The 18,707-nt window shown below is 26.3% G+C and overlaps 1 protein-coding gene across 8 annotated transcripts in view; it reads right to left on the bottom strand.

Annotated features, from left to right (window-relative positions):
* Nucleotides 1-463: 463 nt before the first annotated feature.
* The window catches only part of LOC130678576 (alpha-1,6-mannosyl-glycoprotein 2-beta-N-acetylglucosaminyltransferase), a 40,194-nt gene continuing 21,950 nt past the window's right edge, over nt 464-18,707 (bottom strand). For 6 of the 8 annotated variants that reach the window (XM_057485927.1, XM_057485883.1, XM_057485919.1 and 3 more), the window contains 6 exons: nt 16,542-16,725; nt 15,746-16,171; nt 12,745-13,054; nt 7,978-8,103; nt 4,676-4,926; nt 464-3,255 (listed from right to left, as the gene is read on the bottom strand). In XM_057485927.1, the coding sequence (XP_057341910.1) occupies nt 3,027-3,255; nt 4,676-4,926; nt 7,978-8,103; nt 12,745-13,054; nt 15,746-16,171; nt 16,542-16,725 (1,526 nt within the window). In that variant the 3' untranslated portion in view covers nt 464-3,026. The remainder of the gene's footprint in view (nt 3,256-4,675; nt 4,927-7,977; nt 8,104-12,744; nt 13,055-15,745; nt 16,172-16,541; nt 16,726-18,707) is intronic. The other 2 variants (XM_057485910.1, XM_057485935.1) reach the window with 2 other exon arrangements.

The raw sequence follows: 18,707 nt of genomic DNA on the forward strand, positions 1-18,707 counted from the left end.
CATAAACGTACTAAGAATGGTTACCATAAATTTCTCTCCATGTATAGAAAAAAATTTTTCTGCCCTCCGGCCGGAAAGTGGCAACTTTCGGGCCGCTGCCCCAAACGAAGTTGCGACTTTCCGGCTTCGTCGAGCAGAAAAATAGTATACGCACCTTGGCCAGTAAAAAAGAAAGCCTCAGACCACATGTTTGTCAGCCTCGGCTTCGCCTCGGCCAACAATTACATGTGCTCTGAGACTTTTCTTATTTTACTGGCCTAGGTATGTAATATACTATTAAAGTTAAAGGCGTTTGCTGCGAGAGCCTCAGGCTGGCAAAATCATTTTTTAACAAAATATGGATTCAAAATTAGTAATTGCCATAATTATTATCATTTAGTAAAGCAAAATTTAGTAATTGCCATTTAGCGGCACTAAATTATAAACCGGCTGCCATTTTGTCTTACGTTTATTACTAAATATGAGACAGAAGTATGATTTTTATAAAATTATTAAAATTGATATTTTGTGTCATTTTTTTTTTATTGTTGGACTAACGATACTTTGCATGTCAGATATTTTCGGTTTTTATCCCCACCATTTAAATTTAATACCTAAGGCATACACCCTTGATATATAATGGGGGTAAAAAACCGAAATTATACGACACGCAAAGTCTCGCTAATTAAACTATAACGTTACTGTATAATTATGAATAATTAATTAACTAAATTAAATAATCGTAACCTCAAAATTAAAGTCACCTAATTTACCAGTAATTTATTTTTTAAAATATATCATAACATAAATATAAATAAATAAATAAATAAAATTGAATTATTTATATTCTGATTCTGTAAAACAGAATGACTAGAATATTTTAACTTCACAATTAAATTGTAAAAAAAAAATAATTTATTAGATTAGTCAACAAATTATTATTAATTTCGAAAATCTATTAATTATAAATAATTAATATTAATTAGTAGATTGAGACTATTATTTGTTTTCGTTATTATTATTGAGCGTGTGCGTTAAATATTTACTTGTAATGCAAACAAATTTTTTTTTTTAATTTAATTTTTTTACTAGCGAAAATATTATGGTTATTTTTTTACCCCGGTCAATTCCATCATTGTGGCTAGTGTTTTTATAATAATTATGTTTTTAATTATTGTGGTCCCAGTAAGAGAATGGACCCCGTAAATTGCCCCCACTACCGAACGTTTATAAACTGCGCAAGCGCACAGAAAATTGGGAGAACATTTAGCACATAAAATATCCAGAGTGGGAGTAAAAACCGACGACACCCGAAGTCCAATCTCTTGTTGGGATGACAATAACACTAGATTTTATTTCTCATTCATTTCATTACTTATTTTTAAATATACTAAATTAGCCCATCGCGTTACTTATTTCATAGAATATAAGCTTAATTAAAATAATTTAAAATTTTAATTAAAGTAGTCTATAAAGCCGCAATTCGATTAAAAAAGTATTCAATTTCAATTTATTTTTCTTATCATTCTTATTAAAAGTACTAAAAATATCATGGCTATAATATTGATATTCGATTTGAAATTAAAACTGAGAGATTCAAATTATTGGTAATTTTTCAAATTCGAATATTATTATTCGACTTAATTCGTTTGTAAGAATAAAAGTTTCCCTACTTGTTATATAAAATTTATAAAATTCTAGGTTATAGTCATAACTGTAGTCATATTTTTTACAATAACTAACCTATAATATTGAAAGTCGATCAAAAATGTCTGCATCAATACGATTAAAATTCAGCAGAATATAAATCATATATATGCTCATTTATGAAGCGTATTTGTTCTATATGTAGATCATATATACTTCACATATGCTCATATATGAAGCATATATGTCCTATGCATGAATCATAGATTCTCTACATATGATGAGCATATGTATGATGCATATATATATCATATATATCTTATCTATGGATCATATATGTTCTATGAATGAGCATATATATGAATCATATATGGGTCATATATGTTCTACATATAAGCATATATATGACGCGTGAATAGATCATGTATACTTCATATAAGTATATATATATGACGCATATGTGGATCATATGTGGATCATATGTACATATATCGGTCACAAAACCTCTATATATGATGCATATATAGATCAAATATTCCTTATATATAATTTATATATGCTTTGTATATGAATCTTATGTGATTCATATATGGATCATATATGTTCTATAAATCAGCATATATATGACGAGAAATGGATCATATATACTTCATATGAGCATATATATAACGCATATATGGGTCATATTTACATATATCGATCACAAAAACTTTATATATGAGCTTATATGTAACGCATATATGGATCAAATATATATCCCGTATATACGCTCTATATATTGGCAGATACAGTGAATTTTTATGCATGGTAATTAATATATGATTCAGTTTTCACGAGAATGTCAGATTTTTATTTAAAAAACAACAAATATTTAGGAATACTGCAAAGTCAAATATTTTTAAAATTTCTAGGCATATTTCTTACATATCCCAGTATGTTTATTACGTTTTTTTTTGCATCAAATTTTCTAATTTCGTGATAAATTAGAATTAGTAAAAAATTCAATTTTTTTTTTTTTATGTGGAAAATTATAATTTTAAATCGAGACAAAAAATGCGATATCAAGTTTTAGGTCTCAAAGATTCTATTCATCGGCTTATAGACTACTTTAATAAAATTAATTTTTTTTACTTTGTTTTTTTTGGAAAGATAAAAAAATGACTCCATTATTTAGTAGCGTAAATAAAACAAAAATAACAATTTATATATTTTTGATAACGCGAATTAATAATTTTTAACTAAAACATTAAAATTATTTATTTATTTACTTTTCTTTTTCATATTAATCAGTCAAAATTTATTTTTTATTAATATTATTTTTTTTATATTATCATTAAAAAATAAATAAATAGTAAATTTGATAATTAATTTTTCTCAAAATTTATAAAACTACCATAGTATTAAAGTAAGACTAGGTCAGGGTTTGCTGTGATATTCCAACAGAGTTGATGATCGCGTAGATCACCCCATCCGCCATTACCTTTACGTAATTTTGTTTTTTTAGCAACCCCAGCAATTGTTAATGTCAATTGCGATGGAAATAAATGATTACGTGCTGATTTCAAAACTTGTTGAACTTTAGCAATCACAGCCGTCGATTCGCAGTTATTTTTTTTGTGATGAATACCACTGCGTTTAATCAAAAAAAGAAACAAACAGTTTTTTTTAATTATTTTCTTTTTTTTTTAACATATATTACAATTGGACGTAGATAAGCAACGTGTCAGCCTACAAAAAATCAATTTTTTATATTTTTGTACCAAATGATTCCTTAGTAACTAAAAATTTTTTCCGAGTTCAGCGGGAAAAAATATTTCAAATCATAAAATAAAAAAATTGTTGACAAATAAATTATCTGGGATAAAACTTTTTGTAAAATCGAGTCAAGTAACGGGAGTTTAAATACTAGATTGCAGAGGCCAGTCATTAACTATAATTAAAATTCAAGTAATTTGCTACGTTATTGCAACAAATAATAAATAAACTTTTCTTATTACAAGTTTATAATTTTTTTTTAATTAACTTTTTACGTTACAATATTTCTGCTGTAATTATTTTAGCAGTACAGTGTCGAGTTACTTGAGATTAATTGGATTTAATAGATAAGTATGATTAGTAATTTTGAAAAACCGAGTCAAGTCTTATGAAACTTTTTTGAAAATTAGATCGGCTATTTTATATTTTGTGATACAAAATTTTTGTTCATTTTTTATGGGTCTGCTTATTTTAGATCCTTAAACTATTATATTTTTTTTATCGAACATAGTTTTGAATTTTTAAATCCGATTTTTATAAATTAATGACGTCTATCAAAATTGACACATGAATGCTTATCTATGTCCAGTTGATTCCATTACAATAGTACTCTGATTATAAATTTCCATTGAATCTGATTGTGAGTGAGTCAAATGTCAATTGGTTTCAATCAGAAAATAATATTAATATTATGTATCTGAAGATCGAAACGTTTTTCGCACATCGAAAATGAAAAAAATTAATGTACTTTGACTGCTGAAGCGGTAGTTCCGGAGGTCTGGGATGGCCTATGATTTTTGGCCGACATACCAGCACCTATATGCTGAACATTCAAGAAATCTAGTCATCCAGTAGACTTTTTATTATCAATTTTCCTTTTTCGTTGCGCGAAAAACGTTTCGATTTTCAGGTACAGTCGATATTTTTCTCTCAATTAAATTCAATAGGAATTTCTAATCAGGACAGCACTTCGGTATATAAATTCCCTAATAGCCAGAGTTTCTGATCAGAAAGTTGGTGTCAATTAGTTACGAGTAATTTGACGACAAGTTGTTACCAACTTTCCCAGGAAGTTGGCGACAATCTACTGCTGTAACCTGTCGCCAACTTTCTGAGAAATTTGAAGGCAACTTTCCGTGACCTAATGAAATGCCAACTTTTGTCACCAATTTTCTCAGAAAGTTGCTGTCAACTTATGGAAATGCCAATTTTTGAAATCAACTTGACGACAAGTTATCGCCAGCCTGCTGTCAACTCGGCTATCAGAGAACAAAATAAAAATAAAAAATCTTACCATTCACCGATATGAAATACACGCGGTGCGCGCATCATCATTGCAACAAGACCAGAATCTACTCTCGGTGCAGCACCAGCACCTCTACTTGGTGGAAGACACGTCTGGGCAACATACTGAAGACTCCAGTCCCAATTATAATCATCATATGAACAAAATTGTGAAGCGCATTGACGTAATTTGTTCCACGTAATGCGATTAAATGCCATTCCCATGTTATGTTTACTTGATATCCATGGTATCACTTCGGCCTGTTAAATAAAATTATATATTTTTTATTGCGTTTCAAAATTTTAATTTTATAAAAATTAACAACAATATATGGTATCACTAAAAAAGAAAAATATATATAAATATACGTATATATTAATGCATGTAATTAATATTTTAAACGACCTAATTAATGTTACTAATTAACAGCTTCTACTGCAAGGTCATTGGTAATTAAATTACTTAATATTTTCCAATTATGAAAATGAAAATGAATTTTTAATTAAGTAATGAAAAAAAAAAAATAAAATGAGAAACTGACCTTGCGGCAGTGCGAAATCTTGGAATAACAAAATAATTCAAGCATTGCAATTTTAATAAATATAATAATTACATAATTTTAACAGTTAATTTTTTTTTTCATTCATTTTTATTTTATTAATTATAAATATTAAGCATAATATTTTTCATAAGTAAAAATGATGAATAAAAAAAAACCTAAAAATTTTATATATTTATAAAAATATATAGAAATTATTTTTAATAATTGAATGTAAAAATTTTTATAATTATTCTTATATATATAGAGACTGAAGTAAGATAATAAATTATTGAATTACTAATTACAATTACTATATATTACATTTAATATACATATATATATATATATATATATATATATATATATATATATATATATATATACATATGAATTTGAAATTTAAAAGTTTTGAAAAATTCACGAAAATAATCCTGCTTCAGTCTATTTTATTACAGACAAAAATAATAAAAAGTTCAAGGGAATTCATGCTCATTCATCATAAAAATATAACAATAAATAAATACTAAATAATAAAAAAACATAAATATTGATATTAATAAAATACATGACACATCTGTTTAGATAAATTTAATATAAAATCCCTACGATAAATATCAAAATATAAAATCAGTACATGCAAATACTAATGCATGCTTAGCATGATAATATCATTCATATATATATAATATATGTATGTATGTATGTATAAATATATATAGGTATGGAATTATGTAAGTTAAATCCACAGACTTAGTAGGTCATTATTTGTAGTAATCACACATACATATTAGAGTAGTTTTCATATGTTGGTTAACGAGCTTAGGTATGAGAAGTAATATTTCCATAAATAATAAAGAAAAACTGTCGAAACAATATTATTGTAGTTTAAAGTTTGAAACAAGTTGTCAACTCGTATGAAAAAGCGTTATATATTCAAATATATATGGCAACATACATACGATCATTATACACTTGACGATGCGGACGTAGATGAGCAATAACATGTCAATTAACATAGACGTCAATTTTAGAAAATTGGGTTTGAAGATTTGACACTATTTTTAACAAAATTTTTCGAAATTATTTGAGCACGAATTGCATCTATGTGCTTTTATTAATAAATGTTTGACAAAAAAATATAATAGTTTGAGGATCTAAAATAAGCAGATCCATAAAAAACGAACCAAAATTTTGTATTACGAAATATAAAATAGCCGATCTAATTTTCAAAAAAGTTTCATAAGACTTGACTCGGTTTTTCAAAATTACTAATCATACTTGTCTATTAAATCCAATTAATCTCAAGTAACTTGACACTGTACTGCTAAAATAATTACAGCAGAAATATTGTAACATAAAAAGTTAATTAAGAAAAAATTATAAACTTGTAATAAGAAAAGTTTATTTATTATTTGTTGCAATAATGTAGCAAATTACTTGAATTTTAATTATAGTTAATGACCGGCCCTCTGCAATCTAGTATTTAAACTCCCGTTACTTGACTCGATTTTACAAAAAGTTTTATCCCAGATAATTTATTTGTCAACAATTTTTTATTTCATGATTTAAAAAAATTTTTTCCCGCTGAACTCGAAAAAATTTCTTAGTTACTAAGGAATCTCTGGTTCAAAAATTTCAAAAATCAATTTTTTGTGCCTCGACACGTTATTGCTAATCTACGTCAATATATCGCCATTTAGATAATTTTGCTTGCATATATTATTACATAATTTCCATATATTTTTCAATATGTTGTTTACCATTTATACCTTTTTATAAGGCGATTTTGTACATAGAAAAAAAGAAATTCTTAGCGCACGAAAAATTTTCCATTTCAAAATAAAAACAAAAATGTTCTTTAGAATTTTTTCCCACCCTAAGAAAATTTTTAATTTCAATGCATAATGCGAGAAAATAACTTAGCGCCAGTAAAAATTTTCTCAATTAATTTTTTTTTTCTGTGTATTACTTCAAAAAATTTCAAAAACTCAACTTTTTAATTTCAAGCTCAACATCTAGTAATTTTATATTTTTAAATTCATTAGTCTGTTATATATATATGGTATTGGTACCGTTTTTGGCCACTTTAGGGCCAATTTTGGACACTTGAAAAATTTAAATAAACTAATTTGTAAAAGACGCAATGCCGTAATTAATTTTTCAAATGTATACCGGAGTACTTTTATTACACTATTGCTACGGAAATTTTATTTTATACTTTTTCATTGACTAAAATAAAGTATTAAACGTCAAAAAATGGACCAGTGGCCACAAATGTTACTTCTACCCATTAAAATTTATAATTTCCACTTAATGTCGAACCTAGTTAAACTTTGTCAAGTAGTTTATTTGTATATTAATAAAAACTAAAATATCAAGTAATTTTTTTTTAATCGCTTATAAACTACTGCTCTAATTAACTCAACATTTTATCGGATTAAAGTATTAAGTAACTTTTAACAGCCGCAAAAGTAATTAAAACTGATTAATCCGTTCTAGTGTAATCGTCAGGCAAATGGCGGACAAATTTAACTGTGCAGTACAAGTTCTCTTTACTTTTAAAGCTCAAATGAAGAAAATAAATGAACTTAAAAAGGACCACTCCAATATGTTAACATCTATCGCATCTATAGATGTGGGTTTGGGAAAAAACTCAATTATTTCTACTAAAATATCATTCAAAAATAAATGAGGCTTAATAAAAATTATTGACGATTGTTATATTAATAAATAAACAATTAAATGATATATCTTCATAATTAATTGAGACCTTCTGGTAATGACTGTAGAGAGTCGGTAAAAGTTGGAACGACCATGTTGAGGTTGCTTTGTTGTTCAAATAAATTTGCTGTCCTTCTTGAATTGATTTTTTAATTCCTTTCTGTTGCTGCTGCTGCTGTTGTTGATTATTATTTTTATTAATATCAGGATGATCTGAATTATGATTTTGATGATTTACTACGTTATCATGACGATCTAGGCCACGGAGAAGCTCTTTTTGAAGTGCACCATTGACGCTGAGATACTGGGGCATTTACATATTCGATATTTCATATACATATATGTATATATATAGATGTATTAAAGTGTCTGTTGTTTTGGTTATTTGAAAATTTGATACTTTCCCGCCAAAAATATTTTCAAATTATGGAAACAAAAATTGCTACCAAGTGTGAGTCGAATCCAAAAAAATTAACGCGTCCTCAAATTTAATTGTATGAAATTGTATGAAAAATATATGAATTTTTTTGGATTATATGTAGAAATTTGAACGTAGAATACATGGATTTTTTGTAAATTTATTTTGTTTGTTAAAATCGTTTCTAGCGTAAAATTAATGTTCATACTTTCTATTAAATATGAAAAAAAAGTTCAAGTATTCTGTAGTTTAAATTGACGGACAAAAATGTAAAAATTTAAATTTCATAGCAAATTAAAAATAAGAAATATTTGAAGTCTTTTGGAATTTTTGTGAATATCAATCAAAACCGATTTATTTTTAAAAATTGGAAAATTTAAAAATGCATAACAAGTTCAAATTTTTATATGAATTCCAAAAAAATTCATGTTTTCATACGATGAATTTGGGGGAAGGGTGAACTTTTTTGCATTAGGCTCAAATTTGGCAGAATTTTTTTTTCCATATGAACATATTTAAAAATTTTTGGCGGGAAGGAATGAAATTTTTAAATAACTAAAACAACGGACACCTTAATGTATAAATTAGGGTGTGCAAATAATTCAAATTTTTGAATCTATCCGTAAATTTTTGAATTATTCGTAAGCTTTCGAGTTATTCGAAGCTTTACGATTAATTAATAACCTTCAAATAATTTGAAAATTTACGAATAATTCAAAACTTTTCTTTTGAACGACAGAATTGTAATGATTTTTTTCAATAATTCGAATTTTTGTTAGAAGTAAAGAGAGTTGAGACACGACTATAAAATATTTACTTTTGGTTACTTTCAAAAACTAAGATCTTCATCAAATTAAAACTGATTATTTGAAAGCTGATCAGAATTTTTGAATTCGAATCGAGTAATTCAAAAACTTTCGGATAATTCGAAAATTGACGAATAATTTGAAATATATACATGTTAATTAATTAAAAAGAAAATTTTTAATAAAAACAAAGCATTTTCTTTAATAAAATTTCCGAGGTCTCTCGGGTATCTCGTGCCCTGGTCTCTTATATATATAAATATATATAAATTAAATGATTTACTGAGATGATATTTTGACATAAAAATATATATAGTTAAATGAAAATATTGTAATTAAATGTTTAATTTAAAAAACCATTTTCTTCAAACTTTTTTTCTTTACTTAATCACTTACCAAATTTACCCTCAAATTAATTACATACTAACTCCTCATTAATATTATAATTATAAAAAACTATTAGCTAACGATCAATAATTTATAATATTAAGCCATTAATAATTGAGTTAACGTATCAATTAAAATTTTAACGGAACTATTTATTATTAGTGATACTAAATTATCGATTATCTAAAATTAAGCGATTACTGCAGCTATATAATATATAATATATGAAGATAATATATATAAATATGTAGTATGTTTTATGCTTGTTTGATTACTAGTTGATAATTTATTGTTATTTTTAGATATAGTAACAATTTAGCATCATTGGTGCCAAGATTTCGCGATAAATGATAAATTGTAGGCAACAGTTATTTACAAAAATGGATATATTCATTGTGTTTTTGAAATGTGAAAGCTAATTGATGAGTGAAATAGATATTTTTATTTGTTTCAGTTGTGGTTATTTTTAACTTCCTGTTTCAAGAGTTGAAAATTGGAAAAAGAGGTCGGTAGTTTCAATTTGACCTGATTTCGAGATAAAATTGTAGTTTTTAAAAATTACTTTTGACAAATTTTGTTTTTTTTGGCTTTTTGTTTATCGATTTTTGAAATAAATTTTTTGATAAAATAAAATCTCATTTCGGAAAAAGATTTTATTAAATTTTGAGCTTAATCTCCAAAATTTTATGAAATAATTCAAAAAAAAAATTTTTGGATATTGTGCATACATATATATTTGTTTGGTTATTAATATAAATTTTTTAAGGAACTCGGGGTAAAATGGATACACTAAAAAATATGAATAAATTTTTATTTTTTACTTAAATTTGATAAAATTGCGATCAATTTCTCACTATTTAATTTTTTTGAAATTAAAATTTATTTAAAATAAAAAAAATAAAAATTTTTACAAAATTTATGAAAATATGTGACCACAAATTTTTAATTAAAAAAATGTAATGTACAATAAAAATATGAAAAAAATTTAAAAATAAAATTTCAAAAAAATTCAATTTTAATCAAATTTTTATAAGTCAAAAATAACAAAAATTTTCATCTCTTTTGAAAAATGGATTTAAAAAAAAAAAAAACTTCGTCTATTCGGAGCCTTTTTTTAAAAATGACCAAAATTGGTCACCGTTTTAAATAAAATTTATCATCAACCTGCAATTTATTTCCAAACTGTTCAAATCACTCGTTATCACGATTAACAACAAAAATCATCTAGTTACTTACTAACAACGCCAATTAAACAAAATATCGTTTTACTATAATCATAATTAGATAACAATTATTGTAAAATCAATATTCGTAACCAACATTGCAGTGAAACTATTAATTAAATGATGATTCAATAAAAAAACTACATAAGATTTTCTGATAATAACCGGGAAAATTATCAACAACTGACGTACAATTATCGACACGCGATATATCTATTTCGTTATAAATAAAAAACGTACATTTTAATTACAATACACGTCTACTATTCATAAGCTAACAGTACATGATATATCAATTTGTTCATTAATAACTTGAAAGCCACTAAATCAATCATACAACCATCAGTTTTTTTTCCGAGTCTCGTGTAAAAATTTGTTCGTCAAAATTTGTGAGAATCCCACAAATTTTGAAAATTCAAAAAATTTTTTTTTTTTTCAAGAGAAATAAAAAATACTACAGGGGATTACTGACAATTGGCAAATCTTTTTCTTTCATTACCGCACTGAAAAAAAGATTTATTCGAGCCAAATATATCGTATACTTGGATATGGCCAAATAAATATTGAATTGTGAGAAAGATATAATATATTTGAGTAGTTTAATTGCGTGAAATAAGTGATTCATTTGTGGTAAAAAAATGATCCAATTGCTACAAATAAATAAGGGCTTCAAATATATGTATAGTAGATCGCCAAATTTTAGATTATTTGTCACAAATTTAATATCTTCCCTGATTAAACAACTGAATTCGATCGAATTAAACAGAATTAAATTTTTAATTCTATTTAATTCAGATAAATTCTGTTAATTCGGTACCTAACTTAAAGATGAATTATGTCTAATTCGGCAGGAATATCAGAATTTTTCCAAATTAAAACGAATTTAAATAATTCTATTTGGTTTAATTCTGATTAATTCGAAAATAATTCTCCAATTTCTGGTTCTGAAACCGAATTAAACTGAATTAAAACGAATTTGAAATTTTTAAATCGGTTTTATTCTGTTTAATTCAAATTCAAATTTTCAATTCAGTTGAATTCTGTTTAGAAGAATTCGACAGAATATAACAGAATTAAAATTTTTAATTCGGTCGAATACAGTTGTTTAATCAGGGTTTACCACAAATATATCAATTACTTACCACAAATAAATTATATATTTCCGTCAAATTATAAAATTATTTGAATCAACTGTCATATTTTGTTGTACCAAATATATTTATTTGTCATTAAGAAATATTCAAAAAAAGTCTTAAATAAATTGATTTATTTGGGACAAATATTTATTTTTTTTCAGTGCGGCCCATTTTACCTCAGTCAACTTTTTCCAGTTTTCAAAAGTAAATCGAACATAAAAAAAACATTTTCTTTGATGTTAAAAATTTTCAATTGGCTGTTTTGTCAACTGACCAATTTACCCCGTCTCTTTTTACGAACCGTAAGTAAGCGATGATGAAAAAAATTTTTTCTCAAAATTGGTGTCTCACTTTGCCCCACTCATCGATATAAATTTCATACATTTTTTCGAAAGAAAAAAATCTCTTTTTTTAATTTTTCTAAAAAAAATTTTTATTTATTTTCGTTTTCTAAATAGAATTCAACGAAGGAATTTTAAAGTCACTGGATATTTAAAGCAACTCATACATAATAAAAGTCGCGGGTTTTCTGTTAACTCTTCAAAGTCTATAGTAATGTTATAAATAGTTTCATCATCAACATCGTCATCTAGTTCCAGAATTTGTATTTTATTTATTTTATTTAAAAAAAAATAAAAAATACAAAAATGCAACGAATAAAAAACATGGAAACACCCATTACTAAACATTATATTTTTAGCTTGTATTCAAAGTAAAAAAAATAGTCAGTAAAGTTAAAATATTTTACCCGGTTAATAAATATATCCATTTTATTCCGCAATGATTAACAGTAAAAAAAAAAAATTTTTAATCAATTGTTTATAAAAAATAAAAACGCAGACTCACCTTTCGGCTCAAATCAGCGTAATAATTATACGTTTTTAAATAGGTCCCCAATGAAAGAACGTTACATCGTTCGCAGCTGTGTTTACACGTACGTTCCATTAGTTTTAATACATGAAGAAAATCTTCGGCTACATAGTGATCTTCTTCGAGAAATAATACCATTCCAGTGTGGTTACGTGTTACATTTAATTGATCGAATACACGGTTAGCTTTCCACCACCAGTGATGCTTTGTTTGGGTAAATTTAGCTTCCCGATAGTGACCGTATAGATCAGGATGCTCTGCGTTTATGCATTTTAAGGCCAGAGCTCTGTAATAATTTTAATTGTTTATTTTTAATTTATATTTTATATGAAATCGGGTCCCGCATGAAAATACAATATATGATAAATATATGGAAAAAAATATAATCAATATGGGACCATATAAGTGGCCAAAAACGATATATATTTTCTTATATATAATATAGTAAGTTTTAATATAATTAATTATATACGTAAGTTTATAAGTTAATACATGTATTATATATATTTATAATCATATATGTAAACTTATAAGTTAGCTCATATATGTATTACATATATTGATAATTATATATGTAAATTTATAAGCTAGCACACATATTTATGTATATATTCTGAACACAATGTTTGAATCTTATAACAGAGAGAGGAAGACAGAAAAGAATAGATTTTATTTATTCTTACATAGGGGAGGGTGGGGCAGAGCGGCCCCCCTAAGCCAATTATTATTTTTTGTGGCTTTCAACCATAAGATCACTTTACTTTTGTCCTATTTCGAACAAATTTATGGACATTTTGCAGAAATTCTGAAAAATTTTTTTTTTTTGTGGGGCAGAGCGGCCCCCTTCCAAAAAGTGATAAAAAAATTTTTTTTTTTTCGTTTTTTTTTTTTTAAATTGTTTTCATCATTAAGAATGTATTTCTTTCTCTTGACAACTATTTTTGGTTTTATATTACTCGAAAAAAATTTTTTAAAGCGTAAAAAATCGTTCACTCTCGATTACCTTAATTACTAATTGTTATTTAATAAAAAAAAAAATCAATTCTATAATTTTACTTTATTTCAAAAATTTATCAACTAAAAAAAAAAATTTAATTTTTATAAATTTTTAGTGACCAAATTTGCCTCTTACATAGAGAAACGGCCGAAAAATAATTTTTTCGGAAGTTTCGGCTGGTCCATTTTGCCCCAGGTGTTATGCGTAGGGCTAGAAATGTGGAATTATAATAATTTTTTTTAATTTGACGATAAAAATATGAAAAAATCACTTTTTCAAAATTTTGGGCTTGTCCACTTTGCCTCAAATGTCATGCGTAGGGGTAAAAATGCGCAAACATATCGGATTTATAGTAATTAGTCGAAAAAAAAAAAATTTTTTTTTTGGTCAAAATTTCAGGGGGGCCGTTCTGCCCCACCCTCCCATATATGGGGAGATTTATATGGTTCTATATATCGAAAAATATACAAAAGTTTATATAGTTAAATACATGGTACATTTATCGTGCCATATAATGATGAATTATTTATGTATTCTTATTTGTTTCCATTTATTTTTGAATATATTAAAATTATAAGTTTTCAAATATATTAATAATATATTGAAGTTAAACGGATATATATGAAATCATATAAGAGAAAACATATATAGAAATATAATAAAATTGGCCAAAATCTATATATTGTTCTATATAAGATTTCATGTATTGTCACATATATATTTATATCTGTAACATATATTTTTTAATATATGTTTACTATACATGATATTTTCATGCGGGGTAACATATCAGTGTACTGTTGAAAATTTCATCGATTTTCAAGGATAATTGTCAAGAAAATTTATTTTAGATGAGTGGGATTTTAATTTTAAAAATTTAAAAAATACAGTACTGACTTTCGAAAAAACAGATTATACAGAAAAAAATCATTTTAAATTAAAGTTCGGGTTTTTAAAATAACTCAGCTTTAAAATTAATATTGACATTTATGACGGGAATTTAAAGTTGGGTAAAAATAAAGTATATGAATAAGTTCATTTATATTTTATGTTCATGGTTGATTTTAAGCTGTTAATATCTATGTAAATATCGAGTTATTTGAAAAATTGCAAGAGAGCTTTTTTGTAGTGAATTAAATTTTCTACAAAAAAGATTTCTTATACTTTTGTCAAAAACTTGATATTTGTTGAGATACTTGAAGTTTAAAATTCTAATAGTTAGATATAGAAATCCGGAGTTAAAAACTGCCTGGATACGATTAGTTTTTTGTAAATATCTCTGGAAATATTGCATTATTCAAAAAATTATATAGAATATTTTTTGTAGCTCTTTGAATTCTCTACAAAAAAGATTTCTTACACTTTTTTCAAAACTCAATATTTATCGAGATATTTAAAGTTTAAAATTTGAATAGTTAGACATAGAAATTCGGATTTAAAAACTCTAGTTATGATTAGTTTTTTGTAAATATCTCTGTTAATATTGAGTTATCTAAAGAATAATAAGAAACCTTTTTTGTAGGGCTTTAAATTCTCCACAAAAAAGGTATCTAATACTTTTTTTTGAAAACTGAATACCTACTGAGATATTTTGAGTTTAAAATTCCAATAATTAGACATAGAATTTCGAAGTTGAAAACTGCCTGGATTCGTTTTTTGCAAATATCTCTGTAAATATTACGTTATTCAAAAAATCACACTGAAACTTTTTTGTAGCTCATTAAATTCTCTACAAAAACAATTTCTTATACTTTTTAAAAAAACTGAATACCTACTGAGTTATTTTGAGTTTAAAATCAAAGATTTGGATACAGAAATTTCAAGTGTAAAATTACTTTGGATCTTTTGGGTTCTACGAGACCATAGGAAATAAATTTTAGTTTTGATTAAAAAAAATTTATCAACAGGTAGAATTGAGTCGGTTTTCCGCTTATACTTTTTAACAATAATAATAACAATGATAAAAAAAAATAAACTTACTGTTTTTTGTCAATATTTCTTGGGCAATCATTTGGATCCTCACCAGGAAATGTATTTGGATGTGTTTGTATACTATATGGATAAAAAATCTGCATAACACGACAGAAATCAACACTCTGTATAAGATAATTGATGTCTGGATTCCAGACATCATGACTAAATATTAATAATACATCCTCAATGCCTTTAGCTTGTGCTAATGACACTATTAAATGTCTCAGGTATGTAAGTCTTGAGTGTACTTGTATAACAATAATCGGAGCATCCGTCGATAATGGACCAAATATGTCGTCATTATATATTTTTTGTTCGCCATTTAATTTTATAATATTTTTTTTAATATCGTTTATATCATAACTATTCCCATAGATACCCAGTGTACCATTGGCACCTTGACCTGACGAATTTCTTCGATCTTTCAAAAATCTATTTTTTTTAATTACCAATTATTATTGTTATTATTTTATTCAAAAAAATTTAATGTACAGAGATATAATTTTAAGTTAAAATTAACTGTATTTTGTAACATAATAGTATATTACACACCGAGGGAAGTAAAGTAAGAAATGTCTCAGATCACATGTAATTGTTGGCCGAGGCGAAGCCGAGGTCAACAAACATGTGATCTGAGGCTTTCTTATTTACTTCCCGAGGAGTGTATACTATTTTTCTCCTCGACGGAGGCGGGAAGCGGCAACTTCGTTTTGCACAGCGGGACGAAAGTTGACGCTTTCCGCCCGGAGGTGAGAAAAATTATTTCTATGTACGAGTATGTGAAAATTATTTAAAAAATTACCGTTGAAGCTCTTGAGGCACAAGTGCGTAAATACTCTCATTAATGGACGATTGACTTGATGAATTTCGACCAGTTAAACTGATAACGTTAAGTTGTAACCATAAAAATGTTGCCAAAAATACAAATATTAATGTTCTTATTAATGTACCACGTCCTGATCTCGTTCCTCCAGCTATTGTAACTCCTGATATATATTTATAATTAATATTAACAGTATTTCATATAAGTATACCCGTAAGAAAAGAGTATATATCCGTACACGGAAAGGAATTTTCTTTAAAAATTACCGATAAATTCACTGTAATCGTGGGACATAATGCGGCGCTTTTATTTATTACCATTTTTTAAATAAAAATTATGGAAAAATTTATTTATTTTGTGGTAGACTTCATAAAATCTACCGAAAACCGAATAAAATTTACAGTAGACTACGGTAAAATTTTTTGAAAAAAAGTTAAAAATTATCTCACTTACCGACAAATGATCAGGTCGTGCCATTCATCCCACGATTACAGTGAACTTAAAGGTAATTTTTAAAGAAAATTTCTTTCCGTGTATATATTGGGGCAAATTTGAATATATACCGCATATATAAGACATATATTCAATTTTGCCCGTATATATGCGGGATATATACTTTTTCCGTATGGGTAAATATCAGTTAATATATTAATAAACAGTGCTGGAGAAAATTTTTGAATAAGTTCTCACTACTATACATTTTTTTCTGATGGTTTGTATAAAGCAGCAGTAAATATTTAATGCAGTATTTAAAAATATTATAAACTATGGTAATTTTTAGACACATGCTAAAAAATATTTTGTTAAATTTTCACTAAAAGCCTGAGCTATTGCATGTCTGCGTTGTTACATTGGAAATGCGTTCTAATAATATTTTGGTTAATGATTATATATTTTAAGCTTTTATTGGTCTCGCGGTATGGAATTCAGCATAAAATACACTCTTGTAGGAAAGAGATGCTGCAATTGAATGAAATATACAAGCATTCTGAGTTTTTATCCATAAAATTTGTAAAAGTAGGGGTATGTCACCCACGTTAATCAAATTTCGAGGTAGAAGGGATGCACTAGTGCTTTAAAAAAAAATTAAGCACTGCTCTCTTAATTTGAATCAGTGGAATTCCACTGGTTTGCCGGTGAAACCTCACTGATTTACTAGTAAAACTCACTGATTCGACCAGTGGTCTTGGCGGCCATTTAATCCCACTGGTTACTCAGTGAACTTCACTGGTAAACTCAGTGAATTTTAATGGCGGACGTACTCACTGATTTAACAGTGAGAATTTCCACTGATTCATCATTGAGTTTCACTGATTCAACAGTAAGCTGATATAATTTTCATTATAACCCAACTTATACATATAGGGTATGATTATTTACCCAAAATAAATAAATTAAAAATATATTTACGCGAATTTACTCTATTAAACTCCTATTACATCAACTGTATTAAAATTATTCAAAGTAATGTGTAAGAAGGAAACTGCACTTCGAGCTTTCTTCGAAATTTTACAAATATAATGGTCGATTAAATTATAAAAATTATCAAGGCTCGGAGGATAGCTTAAATTAAAAACATAATATAATTTATGTAAAATAGAAAATGCAATAATAGGGCCACAATTTGGCTTGAAATCTATTAATTAATTCAATTGTCATTAACAAACAAACATCAGGTTATGTATAACTTGGTGTAACTAATAACTAATCATAGGTCGCTGTTGACAACGGACACTCGAGGTACTTAAATTTCACACTGGTTTGAATCAGTGAACCCAATACTCACTGGTTTACCAGTGCGCAACTTTTAATCTCACTGATTCATCAGTGATTTTTTTACTTACTGAATGAACCAGTAGATTTCTCACTGATTTAAATTTTTATAGAACGCATCCGACCAATCAGAAATGATCAGTGTTTAATGAAAAAGTTTATGAGTCCGAAATTAGGCATTTATTTTTAGCAAAAATATCAGATTTAAAAGCCGCATTAATTATTAAACAATAAAAATAATTAATTTGAACACTACGTTTGTCTATAGCATTAATTTACTACTGCTAAATATTAAAATAAAATTGATTATAAAAAAAATAACTATTTTTATTTTATAGCAACTAATTGAGTCAACTATTAAATTTTTTTTTT

Source organism: Microplitis mediator, chromosome 1 (genome assembly GCF_029852145.1).
Source record: "Microplitis mediator isolate UGA2020A chromosome 1, iyMicMedi2.1, whole genome shotgun sequence".
In the NCBI taxonomy this organism is placed as follows: domain Eukaryota; kingdom Metazoa; phylum Arthropoda; class Insecta; order Hymenoptera; family Braconidae; genus Microplitis; species Microplitis mediator.